Source organism: Coffea arabica, chromosome 10c, assembly GCF_036785885.1.
Source record: "Coffea arabica cultivar ET-39 chromosome 10c, Coffea Arabica ET-39 HiFi, whole genome shotgun sequence".
Classification (NCBI taxonomy): domain Eukaryota; kingdom Viridiplantae; phylum Streptophyta; class Magnoliopsida; order Gentianales; family Rubiaceae; genus Coffea; species Coffea arabica.
The window spans coordinates 1,115,827-1,129,719 of NC_092329.1; the positions used below are offsets into that span (position 1 = coordinate 1,115,827).

At 37.8% G+C, this 13,893-nt stretch overlaps 1 protein-coding gene across 1 annotated transcript; it reads left to right on the forward strand.

Moving 5' to 3' along the window:
* Positions 1-176: 176 nt before the first annotated feature.
* Positions 177-13,679, forward strand: LOC113714600 (SCY1-like protein 2 A). The gene is made up of 14 exons (XM_072068278.1): positions 177-868; positions 2,791-2,895; positions 3,895-4,005; positions 5,567-5,749; positions 6,071-6,197; positions 6,648-6,709; positions 6,826-6,912; positions 7,354-7,440; positions 8,525-8,638; positions 10,306-10,434; positions 11,089-11,151; positions 11,808-11,969; positions 12,052-12,170; positions 12,383-13,679. Exons 1-14 carry the CDS (start codon positions 380-382, stop codon positions 13,338-13,340), a joined length of 2,796 nt encoding a protein of 931 aa, XP_071924379.1. The 5' UTR covers positions 177-379; the 3' UTR covers positions 13,341-13,679.
* Positions 13,680-13,893: the final 214 nt, after the last annotated feature.

Consider the following 13,893-nt stretch of genomic DNA (forward strand, 5'->3'; position numbering starts at 1 on the left):
TTGAAGGCATCACACATCACTGACATCAGCGACCGACAAAGGTACACCTCATGGGAAACCAGCACCGCAGCACGATTGAATTAAATAAATTTAAAAATAAAATATCCAGAAAATTAGAAAAATTCCAAGCTGGCATCTCCTCCACTCCCATAGACTTGTTCTGGTTCCTCATCATCATCATCATCTTCTTCTTCATTCTACCAGGCGAAGACGACGTCGTCGTCGTCGTCGTTTAGGTGTGGGATCCGAATCTGATCGCCTCTTGTTTCAGTACTTTGTACTAATTCGATCCACTTTCAATTCCACCCCACGGCAGACGTCCAATTACAGCATCATTTATCTCAGAATTTCCCCTCTAGATTTCTCATAGTTTTCAATCATGTCCCTGAATATGAAAACCCTCACTCAGGCCTTCGCCAAGGCCTCAGCAGCGATCGAGAAAACGGTCCAAACCACGGTCCAGGAAGTCACTGGCCTGCCCAAGCCCTTACAGGACTACGACTTGCTCGACCAGATCGGGTCCGCCGGCCCGGGACTCGCCTGGAAGCTATATTCTGCTAAGTCCCGTGACGGCCGCGCGGTGTATCCCAATGTTTGTGTGTGGCTGCTTGACAAGAAGGCACTGTCGGAGGCGAGGCAGCGGGCCGGGCTTTCCAAGGCTGCGGAGGATGCGTTTTTGGAGGTTCTCAGAGCTGATGCTTCCCGGTTGGTCAGGCTGAGGCATCCTGGGGTTGTGCATGTGGTCCACGCGCTTGATGAGAGTAAGAACGCAATGGCTATGGTTACCGAGCCTTTGTTTGCATCGGCCGCAAATGCTTTGGGGAATTTGGAGAATGTTGAGAAAGTGCCCAAGGAGCTCAAAGGAATGGTAATTGTTTGCTTTTGATGTAAATATTTTATTAGCATCATTAGGTGGATTCTCTTATGACTTGAGAATCCTCGTAGTGGAAGCAACTTATGCTGACTTGAGGATTTGGTGCCTATTTCTACACTCCGTGGACTAAATTTCAGTAATTTTCCACAGTATATGGCCCGAAGGCGATCTGATTTTACTAACAATATGTATGTGTCGACATTTTAATGGTAGTATGATTCATGAGCAGTGATATGCTGAAAAAATGATAATAATGTATAGCAGTCCACTCATAGGCCATCTTGTGTCTTGCCAAGTTGCTTTGAACATAGTGCCACGGCAAATGGTGTCGCATTCTGTCTGGAATCAAAAATTTTTTTTTCCCCTTTAAGTACATTATGTTCTAGGGATGAAGTTTTTCAGGAGTTGTAGAATTGGCGCTGCCTTGAAATGAGTTATGTGAAAATATGCTAGACGAATTGTTTCTTTTCTTATTAGATGAGGTGGTTTAAGTTATTTGGGTGACAAGATGGTATTTTTAGGTACAAGACTGAGCTCAAAAAGAGTATACTCTGAGGTCAGCTATGGGTGGGGAATCTGAGTTCTCTATTAATATAGTTACTACATGATGTTGAGAAGGAGAGATTGTGAAAATTAGGAATGAGATGAAAATGAAAACTGATCCAAGAATGTCAGATGAACTACGTTTTAGATACTTGGTTTGAAGATCATTATTGCCCTTTGAGAGTCTATACGGCGACTAATTTATTTTGGTATTTAATTGGAAGGAAACCATTTTAAATGTTAACCGTAACATCATTCTGATTGAGTTCTATAATAAGTACATTAGTAAGTTGTAATAGAGGTGGACTAAAGATTTAATTGTGCAGAGAACTTGGTTGACTTGTCGATTTGTTAAAATGCACTATTTTTTTTTTTTGCAGGTATGGCCACTCTTGATTAGTAGACTTTGTCTTCCATATGTTTATCTGCGGCCTATAAGCTTACTGAAACCCCTCAACTAGACCATAAAGTGTAGGCATTCTTCTGGAGTTGTTTAGGAAAAATTTGTAATCTTGGCATAGATTTTGGCAGAACTTGGAATTATATTTGTTAATAGCTTAACAAAGATGGCAAATTTCTCGTCGGTTTATATGATAGTTCAGTACTGCTTGGATCTTGAAGTCAGTCAAGCGTCCTTACATGAATGGACATTAGTTCATTATATGCAGCTAAGTGTAAATTATCCCAGAAGATACACCAATCTTGCCTTGGTTTGTACTCTGGAAATAGTGTTGGATAACATGCAATGCACCAACATAGTAAGGGGAATGAACTACAATGCTCTTTATTTGTTTTTAAGTATTTCTAGAAGTTAAAAAGAAGCCAATTACCGGTGAATGATAGTAATGGCAATGATATGGGACAGCTCACAGAGAAGATGTGGTTTACATGTGAATGAACTGTTGTACTAACAAAAGAACTAAAGGAGGCACAAAGGAAAAGTGCTGAATTCAAAAAATCTTATACAATGCACATTAATGTGTCATCTTGTTTAATATTTCTTCTCGAGTAAATTTGACAACTACCAGGTGTTTCCCTCTGGCCCTTTGTTTTTCTTTGGCAGACGGAGGAGGTGCATGCAATCTCCCTTTGCCTATTGCTGTGACTGATATAATGAGTTTACCTACTAGATTGCTAGATTATACAAAAGTCCAACTTCAATTCTGGATTCAAGATCTGGTTTTGTTTGGATTCATTCTGGAAAAAGGGAGATTAGAGTGCCGGACTCATACATGACTGATTTGTATGCTACAATCTTCTTGAAGTAGATAATGTATCAAGCCATGCTACTGAATTTCTTCACTTTATCCAGTAATATATGGCTGCAAATAATTATGATTTATGCAGTTTTCTGATAATCTCCTTATGTGCAGGAAATGAGATTATTGGAGGTGAAGCATGGTCTCCTACAAATTGCAGAAACTTTGGATTTTCTCCACAACAATGCTCGTCTTATACATCGGTCTATAGCACCTGAGGTAATTTTTTCTTCTTTCCATATTGTCTTTTTCAGTCAATATCATACTTGGCATTTTGCATTTCTTTTTGTCCTTTCTAAAAGAACCTTTTTTTTGTTTTTGGGGGGTTGGAGGACGACGCATCCTCTTTTCTGTTCCCTTATTTGGAGGAATAATGGGAAAAGATATGTATCCTTTCTAAATATTTGCTCATTCTGAGTTGGCACTTCTTTTTTTTTTTTTTTTTTTCCTGTTTTCCCATGAAGTTTTAAAGAGAGGTTTGTGGTTTATCTAATTCTCTTATTCATTTTAGTTGGTATTTTAGAGCCTTGAGCAGTAGTTTACATACAAAATGATAATTAAGCAGTAGTTAATCTAAAAATGTTTGTTTGTCCAATGCTTGGTGTCTAGTAGTGAGAAGCTAAATTGTGTAGTTCAGATTTTTCTGCTCCAATTGGTAGATAGCACCATGCAAGTCTGCAGAAGATGGGGCTTGTTACTGTGTTTCTCTTTTAATTCCTGGTTTCTCATCCTTCTAAAAATGTCCAGAGGAATCTTTTTCATGCTTACTCGTGTGCTAACCTCCTGCTTCTCTGCTTCTCTTGGTTTTGAGCCAAGTGAAAAATCTGCTGATATCCATTGCTAGTGGCTACTTGACTCAATCTTAATAGCTTTCTAAGCACTGATATCTCTTAAAACTTATAAAAATTTTCTTTTTGAGTCAGGAAGGTTGGGCGAGGATTGTTTTTGGTGTTTTTGAGGCAAGCATTAACTATCGCAAACATATTGTCTTATCAAGGATCAAGATAATTGATAATAGATTGCTTTGCTAAATATTGGCCTAAAGATGGTTTGTCATTGTTGCTTTAGTTGTTTTCATCATTCGTGCCTAAAGAGAGCAATAGATTCTATAAGAAGAATCATGCCGTCTTTTGCTTCTCATGCAATCCAGAAAGCCTTTAGGTTCTTTTCAAGTAATGTGCATTATTTGATGTATTGCCTCTTTATCTGATATTGCAGACAATTTTAATCACATCTAATGGAGCTTGGAAGCTAGGTGGATTTGGTTTCACAATATCTACAGATCAATCATCCAGTGATTCAGCAAATTTGCAGGCTTTCCACTATGCTGTGAGTGGAAATTTTAGATCCATTATGGAAACACAAAACTTATGCATTTGTATTTTTTTTTAGATCTTTTACTGCATTTCTGTTTTCTGAAATTGTATTTTGATTACATTTATCTGACCCCTATTTTATAAGTTGCTGTTCCAACATCTACTTCTTGAACTCTCATGGAAAACTGATACAGGAACTTTCGTTTAGTATGCTTTACTCTGAAAAGAGACTCTTGGCACATCCCCTATTTAAGGCTGGTTTCATTTCACCCTAATGGCATTAAGTCTTAGGGAGACAGGAGCAAAATATTGGGAGACCAAGAGCTTTCTTGCATTGATGTTATGTACAAACAAAAAGCACATTTGGTTTTGCAAATTGTTTAATGCCTGAGATTAAATTACTGTGATCACTACAAGAGTTTTTCTTTTGTGATTGTAGGGCTTTGTTGGTAAGAAGAATAGGCTCGTTACTTTCATAATGTCTGAGATTCTATTGTAGTAGCATCGTTGTCTCAAGTTTTGGACTAGATTTTACAGGTAGTGCATCTGATATGGGTTGGGATTGATTGTTGGGAAAAGTTTTGAGTGCAAGGTCTTTTTCTGGAAGGGACATTTTGGATTTGGAGTGTGAGAGTGAATTTCAAGTTTGGAGAATGGTCATGAAAGTGGATTATGCTTCTTCCTAGGTTGATATGCACAAGGAATATGAAGAGGAATGGTGTATAATTTTTTTTTTTTATATAACTTTTGGCATGGGCTTATGTTGTTATGGAGGTGCATAATGGGAGAGGTAGAAGAAACTGCGTGACCAGAATAAAACTTGTAAGAGGCATGGCAGAAAAAGAAGAAGTAAAAGTGATGTCTGAATCTCTGTTTAAAAGGATCTTAGAGGCCAGTTTCAACTTAAAGTTCTTTAATGCTCCCTTTTCGAGTTGTTGACTTGTCATCTCTCTATGAGCAGGAGGAGAGGCCAAAGTTGATTGCAATTTCCTTCCAATCCTTTACCAAGTTTGAGCCGAGTATGCAGAGTAATACTAAAACAATACATAGACAAAAATAAGATTTCCTTGGGTATAACATGTTGTATCATCTCTGTTTAGGAGGATTCCAGAGGCCAGGTTCAAACTTAAGTCCTTCCGTATTCCTACTCGAGTTGTTGTCTATCTATTCTATCTTGATATATGGTTTAGCAACAGTTCTGAATTGATCGGAAGAGGATTAATATATTTAGTTCAGTTCTTCTCTTTCTGTTTTTCTTGGTAGTTTTACTATCTTGCTGTGTATTTAAGCAGATGGCCTTAACTTCTAATTGCAATTGCATTGACTTCTTCCAGTTTTGTCTATAAGTTGCTCTGCATGGAATAAATTGTTACATATGGCCGAAGAAAGTTTTGAAAGGATTGTTTCTATTGTATTTGTATGCTCTGTCTCTTTGTTCTGGAGATGTGCAACACCTTCAGCATCAAAATTTTTGCAGCAGTTGATTGGAGTTCTATTAACTGGTCTATTGGATTCTATCTGGAACAACTTCTGACTAAGGCTCTAACTAGTCCGCTAATATAATTCTTTGACAGGAATATGATGTTGAAGATTCTATTTTGCCCCTTCAGCCAGCACTGGACTACACTGCTCCTGAACTTGTTCGAAGTAAAGCATCTACAGTTGGATCTGCCTCTGATATCTTCAGTTTTGCATGTCTTGCCTACCACTTGGTTGCTCGAAAACCGTTGTTTAATTGTCACAACAATGTCAAAATGGTATTTATCTAATATTTCCTGGCGCAATGATTTGCACAATTTATGGGTGGAGTAGGAGATTTGAGATTGTAACAATGAATTGCTGTATGGTTATAAGATGACAACATTATGACTAAAATAGATACTCTGCTAAAATCAATAATAGTCTGGTTAATTGGTCTCTTGAATGAGAAGTACAGTTGTTTTCCTGTTCTGTTGGATTATTCATTGCTGCCTCAAAGTAGTGTGTATCTTTATTATAGATATGTTCATATGTTTAATTTACATGGTAATAGCATATGTAACTTTTTATACTAATGTCCCTATGCAACTCGGGTGCAGTACATGAATACTTTGACATACTTATCCAGTGAGGCTTTTTCGTCAATACCGCGGGACTTGGTTTCGGACTTGCAAAGGATGCTTTCTTCTAACGAGGCTTTGAGGCCAACAGCAATGGACTTTACAGGTAAGGATGTGATACTATCTTCGCACACATATGCTTTGGTGATATTGTATGAGATGAACATCTGGGAAGTAGCATTTTGGGAGAATTCCTGTCCTAGTTTTCTTTGAAGCTTTTTGTTTTTGTTTTGGATGGTTGGGCTAGGGGGAAGATGGCAGATACTCCTCTATAGTATTTTAACAAGAAAGAGAAACACAATCTCTAAATAATTGTAGGATGTGAAAATAGATGGAGAGCATCTGGAATGTGGTAGTAAAATGGTCTTTTTGTCTTTGTGGTTGTAAGTTAATGAGGCTTTGGACTAGCAATTTAACTATTGTTTAGAGGAGGCTTTGTAGTTTGTGAGCGTGCGTAATGTTGAATTGCTTTACTTCTGTTCTTATTGTGTTTAGGATTTTTATTTAGGCGTATCTTGTTATTCTATATAACCAAATGTACATTCCTTCTTTGCAGGGTCTCCTTTTTTCCGTGATGACACTAGGTTGCGTGCACTTCGTTTCCTGGATCACATGCTTGTATGCTTTTTTATATTAGTTTGACAGCCAGAAGAGGCTTAGCAAGGACAATTATTTTTTGTAGTAGAATGTTATGGAACCTTGAGTATTCCTACTCAAACTCTGCTTGATTGCAGGAAAGGGATAACATGCAGAAGACTGAGTTTCTAAAAGCATTATCAGACATGTGGAAAGATTTTGATCCGCGTGTCTTGCGGTATAAGGTTTGTTTTTCTGCTTCCTTTTGTGTAATATGACTTTATAACGTTGTCTGACATACTTCTTTGAGCTGCATGTGCTTTTATATTTTTTTACAGAACCAAAGAACTAGATGATTGCAGGAATAATTGATTTCATGATGTCTGAAGTCCCTTTTAGATGATTCTACAGTGATTTTGGATATTTAACCAAGTTGACTCCTGGTTACCTTGTTTCACTGTGTATTTAGACTCCAAAACATCGCATGAAACCGTTCTCTTGCCTTAACATCTCTGATAGTGCCCCCACAGATAAAGAGGAGAAACGGAAAAAGAGAAAAGAGTTAGTAAATAGGGTATTGTTAAGCAGCGAGTCATACCGATGTTGGACATGGATGAGACATTTTAATTCCTTTTGCTGTGGAAAGAGTTTTAATGAGATGGCTCTTATCTTGATGATCTTTGCAGGTACTTCCACCACTTTGTGCTGAGCTTCGGAATCTGGTCATGCAGCCAATGATACTTCCCATGGTTCTTACAATAGCAGAGTCTCAGGTACCATTGATACTAATGCCTGCAAATCTTGATCCATATGCCCATGTTCAATGACAAAATAAGGAGCCTTCATTTTTGAGCCTGAACTTGAACATGGCCAAACAGTTGACTTTTGCCTGTGTGTTTAATGTGTTCCCCATGTTGCCAGCTATGTTAAATCTTCGGCCGTTCTCTGTGAAAGATGTTAAGCTACATTTTATTCTTATTTCTTTTTATATTTCAAGTAAAATATTGATAGAGATTCATATGGTTTATCACATTGATAAGATAAGCTTCTCAGTGCCATGCTGTCAACAAGTTCAGATCTGGAAGGTTTTGAGATTTATGAAAAAGTTGGACTTCATTAAACAGAATGGCAGGGTAGTCTAGGATTAGTTGTTGAAAGAAAGTCATAGTATTCAAGGAAAAAAGTTAAAAGTCTCTTTGCAGTCCTTTAGTCATGCATGATTCGACCAGATTGGTTTCCAGAAAGATTAATTGAGGGAATACTCTAGCATGTGCAATGTAAAGAATTTCACTTGCACTCTTCACAAAGGCTATAGCATTTCCTGCAATGGTTGGCATAAGCTCTCACAGGCGAGTTTGAAATGAGTGTTTCTTTTGGTTTAATATGTCATATAGATTAAAGAGGTGATAAAATTGAGGACCTTCCAAGAATGCTGTGTCTGGATATCATGTTCAGGTTTTTCTGCCAATGAAGCAAAACATCTTAACAAAATCGATTATTTGAAGACATATGTTAACTCAGTCTACTCCAGACCAATGGGCTCTGGTTGATGTGATTTCTCCTACTACTATTTTTTATCAAGATATGTTGTGCAGTACCATTTTGAAACGCTTATAATTTACGAAAATTAACAATGATATTGTGGCATTATGAAACTTTTTTGTTTTATTATTCTTTTGCTTACTGCACAACCCTTGCCTCAGGTTCTGATTGCTGGGTCATAGAGAAATGATTATCTTGCTTGTTCGTGTGGACCATATTATGATATTGTCTGATAAATGTGAAGTTTGGTAGGAGATAATTATGAAACTTGTATATCACATAATTCGTAGATTTATGTGTATAAGAATTTTGCAGGACAAAAATGATTTTGAGCTGTCTACTCTTCCAGCTCTTGTTCCTGTCCTAATTAGTGCTGCAGGTGAGACATTGTTGCTACTTGTGAAGCATGCCGAGCTTATTATCAATAAGGTAACAGAGATAGCTTTGAAGAACTTCTGCTAATGCAAGAAATTGCTTTTGGATGTCCTGTTTTTCTTTTGGTCAATGCCTTTACATTTTCTCTTTGTTGATTTCTTATCATAGAATTTTTTCCTTTTAGGTTCATATCAACTTAATGATTAGGAGATAAATCTGATTTGTTTAGTAAAATGTCTTTAATTCGTATGCAGAAATTGGTAATTAACTGATTGTTCTTGGGAATCTATATTAGTTGTAAGAGTGGTTCACTTTATGGTAGCTCTTTGTGATTTTTATGTATTACTCAATTAAAGGAGACTGCCATAAGTGTTTGTTTAGTTAGAACTTGATAAGCCCTTGCCTGTGAAAAATTTTAGTTTGTCTGAACTAGTTCTGTTATGCCATTTAATGTACAAATGGCTATTATCTGTTTTGAAGTGTTAGTTTTGAGGTTCAGAAAAAGTGACAATTTAAGCTCACTGCAGCAGGCTTCACCTGAAAAGATAATCAAGCTGTGGGAGTTGGTCATTTTTTGTGTACTTGTAGATTTACATGCAAGGAAAAAGAAAAAAAAAAGCTGTGGGAAAAGGGGAAAAGATCAAGCTGTGGGAGTCGGTCATTTTATGTGTACTCGTAGGTTTACATACAGAAAACTCGAAGTTCAGTTCCTATTCCCGTCACTCCTGACACCACTCAATTAAAGTTGTCTTTGCTGGGATTGTTTTATGTCATGGTGTTGAATAATTTTCCTAGAAGCATTGATTGATTACTTGGTAGTTGGTATGGAATTAGGGGTATTGATGCAATTGCTGTAAGTTTTCTTAGTGAGTATTAAGGTGCTGCTTTAACTTGCCTAATTGGACTTGTTTAAGTGGATGGATTAGTCTGGTGTATTATCTTCATTTCTCCCAATCCTTTTGGGGAGTGTCTGAATAATATTTAGTCCAGTGATGAAATGGGCATTGATTATTGGCTGAGGAGTTATTCTCAAAGCATTGAACCCTTGTAGTTTTACATGCAAAAGCTATTTTGGTCTTTCATTTTTGCTTATAATTCTGTTTTATCCGTCTATGATGTAATGAAAATTTCCAAGAAACTCCTCCCAGTAGCTGCATTGTGATTGTAGTGCTTTCTGGTCGTTGGTTTATATATACTTTTAGGTGTCCACTAATAAAGTTTGACTTGGCTATGGTGTCTTAGACTATGACTGGGAACATGTAATAATAAATTCTAGGTGAGCTGGCTTTGGAAGGGATTTGAAATGTAGCTCTCCAGTACATTAGAATTCATAAATGGTAATTTCCAAATGGTGTCATGGGAAAGCCTTATCCTGCCTTTCAAGAGTGAATCCAATTTTGGGACTATTACTAGTAATGTCTAGACTGGAAAATTTGAAACGAAAGTATTTTGGTGAGAGGATTTTATTCTCGAAAGTAGTTGTTTCTGTTCCATCCTCATTTTTAAATGAGAAGAAGATACTGTGAGAAATTTAGTTGAACTAATTACAATTAAAATGCTTTCCACTTGCAGTTTTGGTTTATTGTTGGTTTAGATAACCATTGTGTTTTAAACTCTGTGTTTATTTCTTTGCCTTGTTATTAAGCTGCTAAGTAGTTAAAAGATGGGTTATGACCATGGCTTATACTCATTTAACTAGCAATTTTTACATGTTTTATCAGGCTAGTCATGAGCACTTGATTTCCCATGTTCTACCGATGCTTGTTCGAGCTTATGATGACACTGATGCTCGTATGCAAGAGGAAGTTCTGAAAAAGACTGTATCGCTTGTTAAGCAGCTTGATGTTCAGGTAATTGGCAAGTGCATTGCCATTCTTATTATTTAGTGTGTGTTAGCTTAGTGCTTCTCAAGACCCTTTTTTCTTGTCAATTTGGATATTCATGTGTATCTTTTGCAGTAGCAAACTTGTATTGTGTTGTTATCATATAATTTGCAGTTTAGGGATGGCAGACTAGTTTTAGCCTGATGTCTTGGTCCTCTAATAATTTCTTAATGAATCATAGCCTTTAAACGGCAGGATTTCTGGAGTGTTTTCGTTTCTATTCTTGCACTGATGATTAGTAAGTGGTGAGCTCTGAGAATATTAGGCTTAATGATAAGTTTTCTCGATTGTTCAGGAGGATATAATTGGTTTGGTGTGAAGATATAAATGTCTCACTTGTTACAGGATAGTGTACTCATGCGTCTTCTTGATGTCCATCTTTTCTGGATATTTGCTTCTTAGTGATAATGTGATTCAGCCCTGGATATTCTTGTCCTTTAATGGTCTTCCAATGATTCTTCATAGTTCTCCTCAAGCACATCTCTACAGCACCTGAAAAGCGACCATAATGGTTTGGTGGTTGTAGCATATTGCAACTATCATTGTCTGTTATTTTTGATTTTAGAATAGCATTAGCTAACCTATCTGCGTTGGTCTATTGTGGTTTTTCTTTTGCTGCAGTTGGTGAAGCAAGCAATCTTGCCCCGAGTTCATGGTTTAGCATTAAAGACAACTGTTGCTGCAGTATGTGGGCTTCTACTCTTGATGTTGATGGTTAAATTTGGGTTTTAGCCTGCTGAAGTTGCATTAGCTTTTACTGTTAATGATATTTGAACATATTGAATTTGCACCTAGAGAGAAAGGATTGTCATTAAAATCCTTTCATCGCTGTTTCCATTTTGTTCTTTAAGTTGTGTAAACCTGTTGAGAGATGACTGCTTAAGGCAATTTTTGAAATCAGATGCTTTGACAAAAAAGGTATTCTTGAGGAGTGAAGACTATCTTGTGGTCTATTGCAGCATGAAATTGACAGAAGGAAAAAGATGTTTCCAGCCTTACGATGCAAAAAGATGCATACTTTATGGCTATCCTCTTTGTATAAACCAAGCATGACTGATTTGAGATTAAACCAATTTTGCCACTTTAGTTTATAGAATATGATTCTACATTAGAGAGTTAGGAAGTGCAGTTTTGATGCCCTTAATTAGTTATGCTGGTAATTAAGAGTTAAATTCATGATTACTGGCAGTCGGTAGTTTTTATATGTCCAACTGTCCCGTAAAATCTGCAGCTTATGAATAGCTTTCAAGTTCTTCCCGTGCCTGTGGTATTTGTAGTTTAGAGCACACACAAGTAGAAATCAGCTCGCCAATCTGAAGATTTTGTTTTTATATTGGCAGGTCAGAGTGAATGCACTATTATGCCTGGGTGATATGGTTCACATGCTTGATAAGAATGCTGTTGTAGATGTTTTGCAAACTATACAACGTTGCACGGCTGTAGATCATTCTGCTCCAACTCTTATGTGTACCCTTGGTGTTGCCAACTCTATTTTGAAGCAGGTAATATTTTAGCCTAACTTGGTCAGATATATAATGTTCTGTTTCGTGATCATGACTCGGGTCCTTGCCATCTTTCTTTCAGTATGGAGTAGAATTTGTGGCAGAACATGTCCTTCCACTACTCACTCCTCTTCTGATTGTCCAACAATTAAATGTTCAGCAATTTGCCAAGTATATGCACTTTGTCAAGGATATTCTCAGGTATTCCTCGTCTGATATAGTTCTCTTTTCCGTCTGCTTTGCAAGGGAGTAATGATCTTCGAAAACCAAAACCTTCTCAATTGTTTGGTGGCTTTTAGATTTTCTATTGGATTTTCACTCGTCTTTTGTGCATTCTCTATCCTCGAGAGTACATAGGCGGACCAAAGTTTCTTTATCCAAGTTAATACGTGTTGTTACCTGTTGAATAACAGGAAAATAGAAGAAAAAAGAGGAGTAACTTTGACTGACAATGGGATTCCAGAAGTAAGACCATCCCCTATTGCTGATGGGCATATGCCGGGACAAGTGAATAAAACTAGCACGGCTGCCTCATCTAATATGAAGCACAGCCCATCATGGGATGAAGATTGGATTCCGACAAGGCAATCATCTGCAAGTATACCGTCATCTGCAACAAAGGCAACAGCTCATCCATCTGCCTCAACTCAGTCTGTTCAGGGTACTTCAGGATATTTGCAGTCCACAATGACGTCTACTGCATCTGGTCAGTCATCATCTTCATGTCCCGCAGTTGACATAGAATGGCCCCCACGCTCGTCCTCGTTGGGTTTGTCAACTCAATTAGACATCAGTGGGAAGCTAACTGAAAGCAAAACTTTGTCAGCTACCAGTTTGGATGATATAGATCCTTTTGCCAACTGGCCTCCACGGCCTGGTGGTTCTACATCTGCCTTTGGTTCTTCCACCAATGGCGGGATGGCTCTATCAGCTAACAAAAATGGATCGAGTTACGGTGGTGCTGCCCCTAATGGCTTGAGCTTTCAAACAGGTAGCAGTACCTCGTGGGCCTTTAACACCGAAAGTTTAACAGAACCGATGAGACCCAATCAAGGGAATTCCTCATTGAATACCAACAGTCTTAATGGTGGGGGACTCAACACTCAAAATTCGCTTGGGTTCATGAAACAAAATCAAGGTGTTTCCACGTACGGTGTTTCAAGTGAGAAAACAATGGATCTTGGATCCATATTTGCTTCGAGCAAAAGTGAGCACACTGCACCAAGACTTGCTCCACCCCCAGTAACTGCTGTCGGTAGAGGGAGGGGAAGAGGGCGAGGAAATCAGGGGCAACTTAGTGCCTCTTCAGCATCACGATCTAGCCACATGAAACCTCAGTCTGAACAGCCACCCCTATTGGATTTGCTTTAAATGAGGGCTCGCATTTGTGTGAATGCGAAGTCAGCACAGTAATATGAGGCATGGATCAAAATATGCACATGGTCAGTCCCACGCAAAAAGATGTGGAAGAATGTTTTGATAGTTGCTGCAGTGAAAACCTGTTGTTTCCGGAGATGATGTAGAGAAGTATGTGAATTTTTGCTTGTAGCATAGTGGCCTTGTTCTGTATACATATTTTTCTTTTCTTTGCTCAATTATTGATATTGTTGCCAGGATACTCTTGGTTCCGCGTCAGTGTATTGATCATAATAGACAACTCCAAATTGGTATACGGCCAAATAATGAGGAGTAATTTTTTGGTTGTGGTCATTCTTAGCTGAGCAGTTTGTATTCCTGATCTTATGTTTGTCGGAAGTTGCTGGAGTAAGAAGGATAGTTCATATTAATGATTTCATTCTCTGCGACAACTTTTTTGCTAGGTTCTGAAGGTCATCACATGTTATACTTAATGTAATCGGTGACGGATATCTTAGCTGGTAGATGCATGCCATAATTATATATTTAGCTGGTGGATGCATGCATT

What these genes read in the sequence shown, in the direction of transcription:
- LOC113714600 (XM_072068278.1), top strand. Translation starts at nt 380, where the DNA reads ATGTCCCTGAATATGAAAACCCTCACTCAGGCCTTCGCCAAGGCCTCA. An exon ending in CCAAGGAGCTCAAAGGAATG is followed by an intron (nt 869 to 2,790) that starts GTAATTGTTTGC and finishes CCTTATGTGCAG; the next exon opens with GAAATGAGATTATTGGAGGT. An exon ending in TTTGTCAAGGATATTCTCAG is followed by an intron (nt 12,171 to 12,382) that starts GTATTCCTCGTC and finishes GTTGAATAACAG; the next exon opens with GAAAATAGAAGAAAAAAGAG.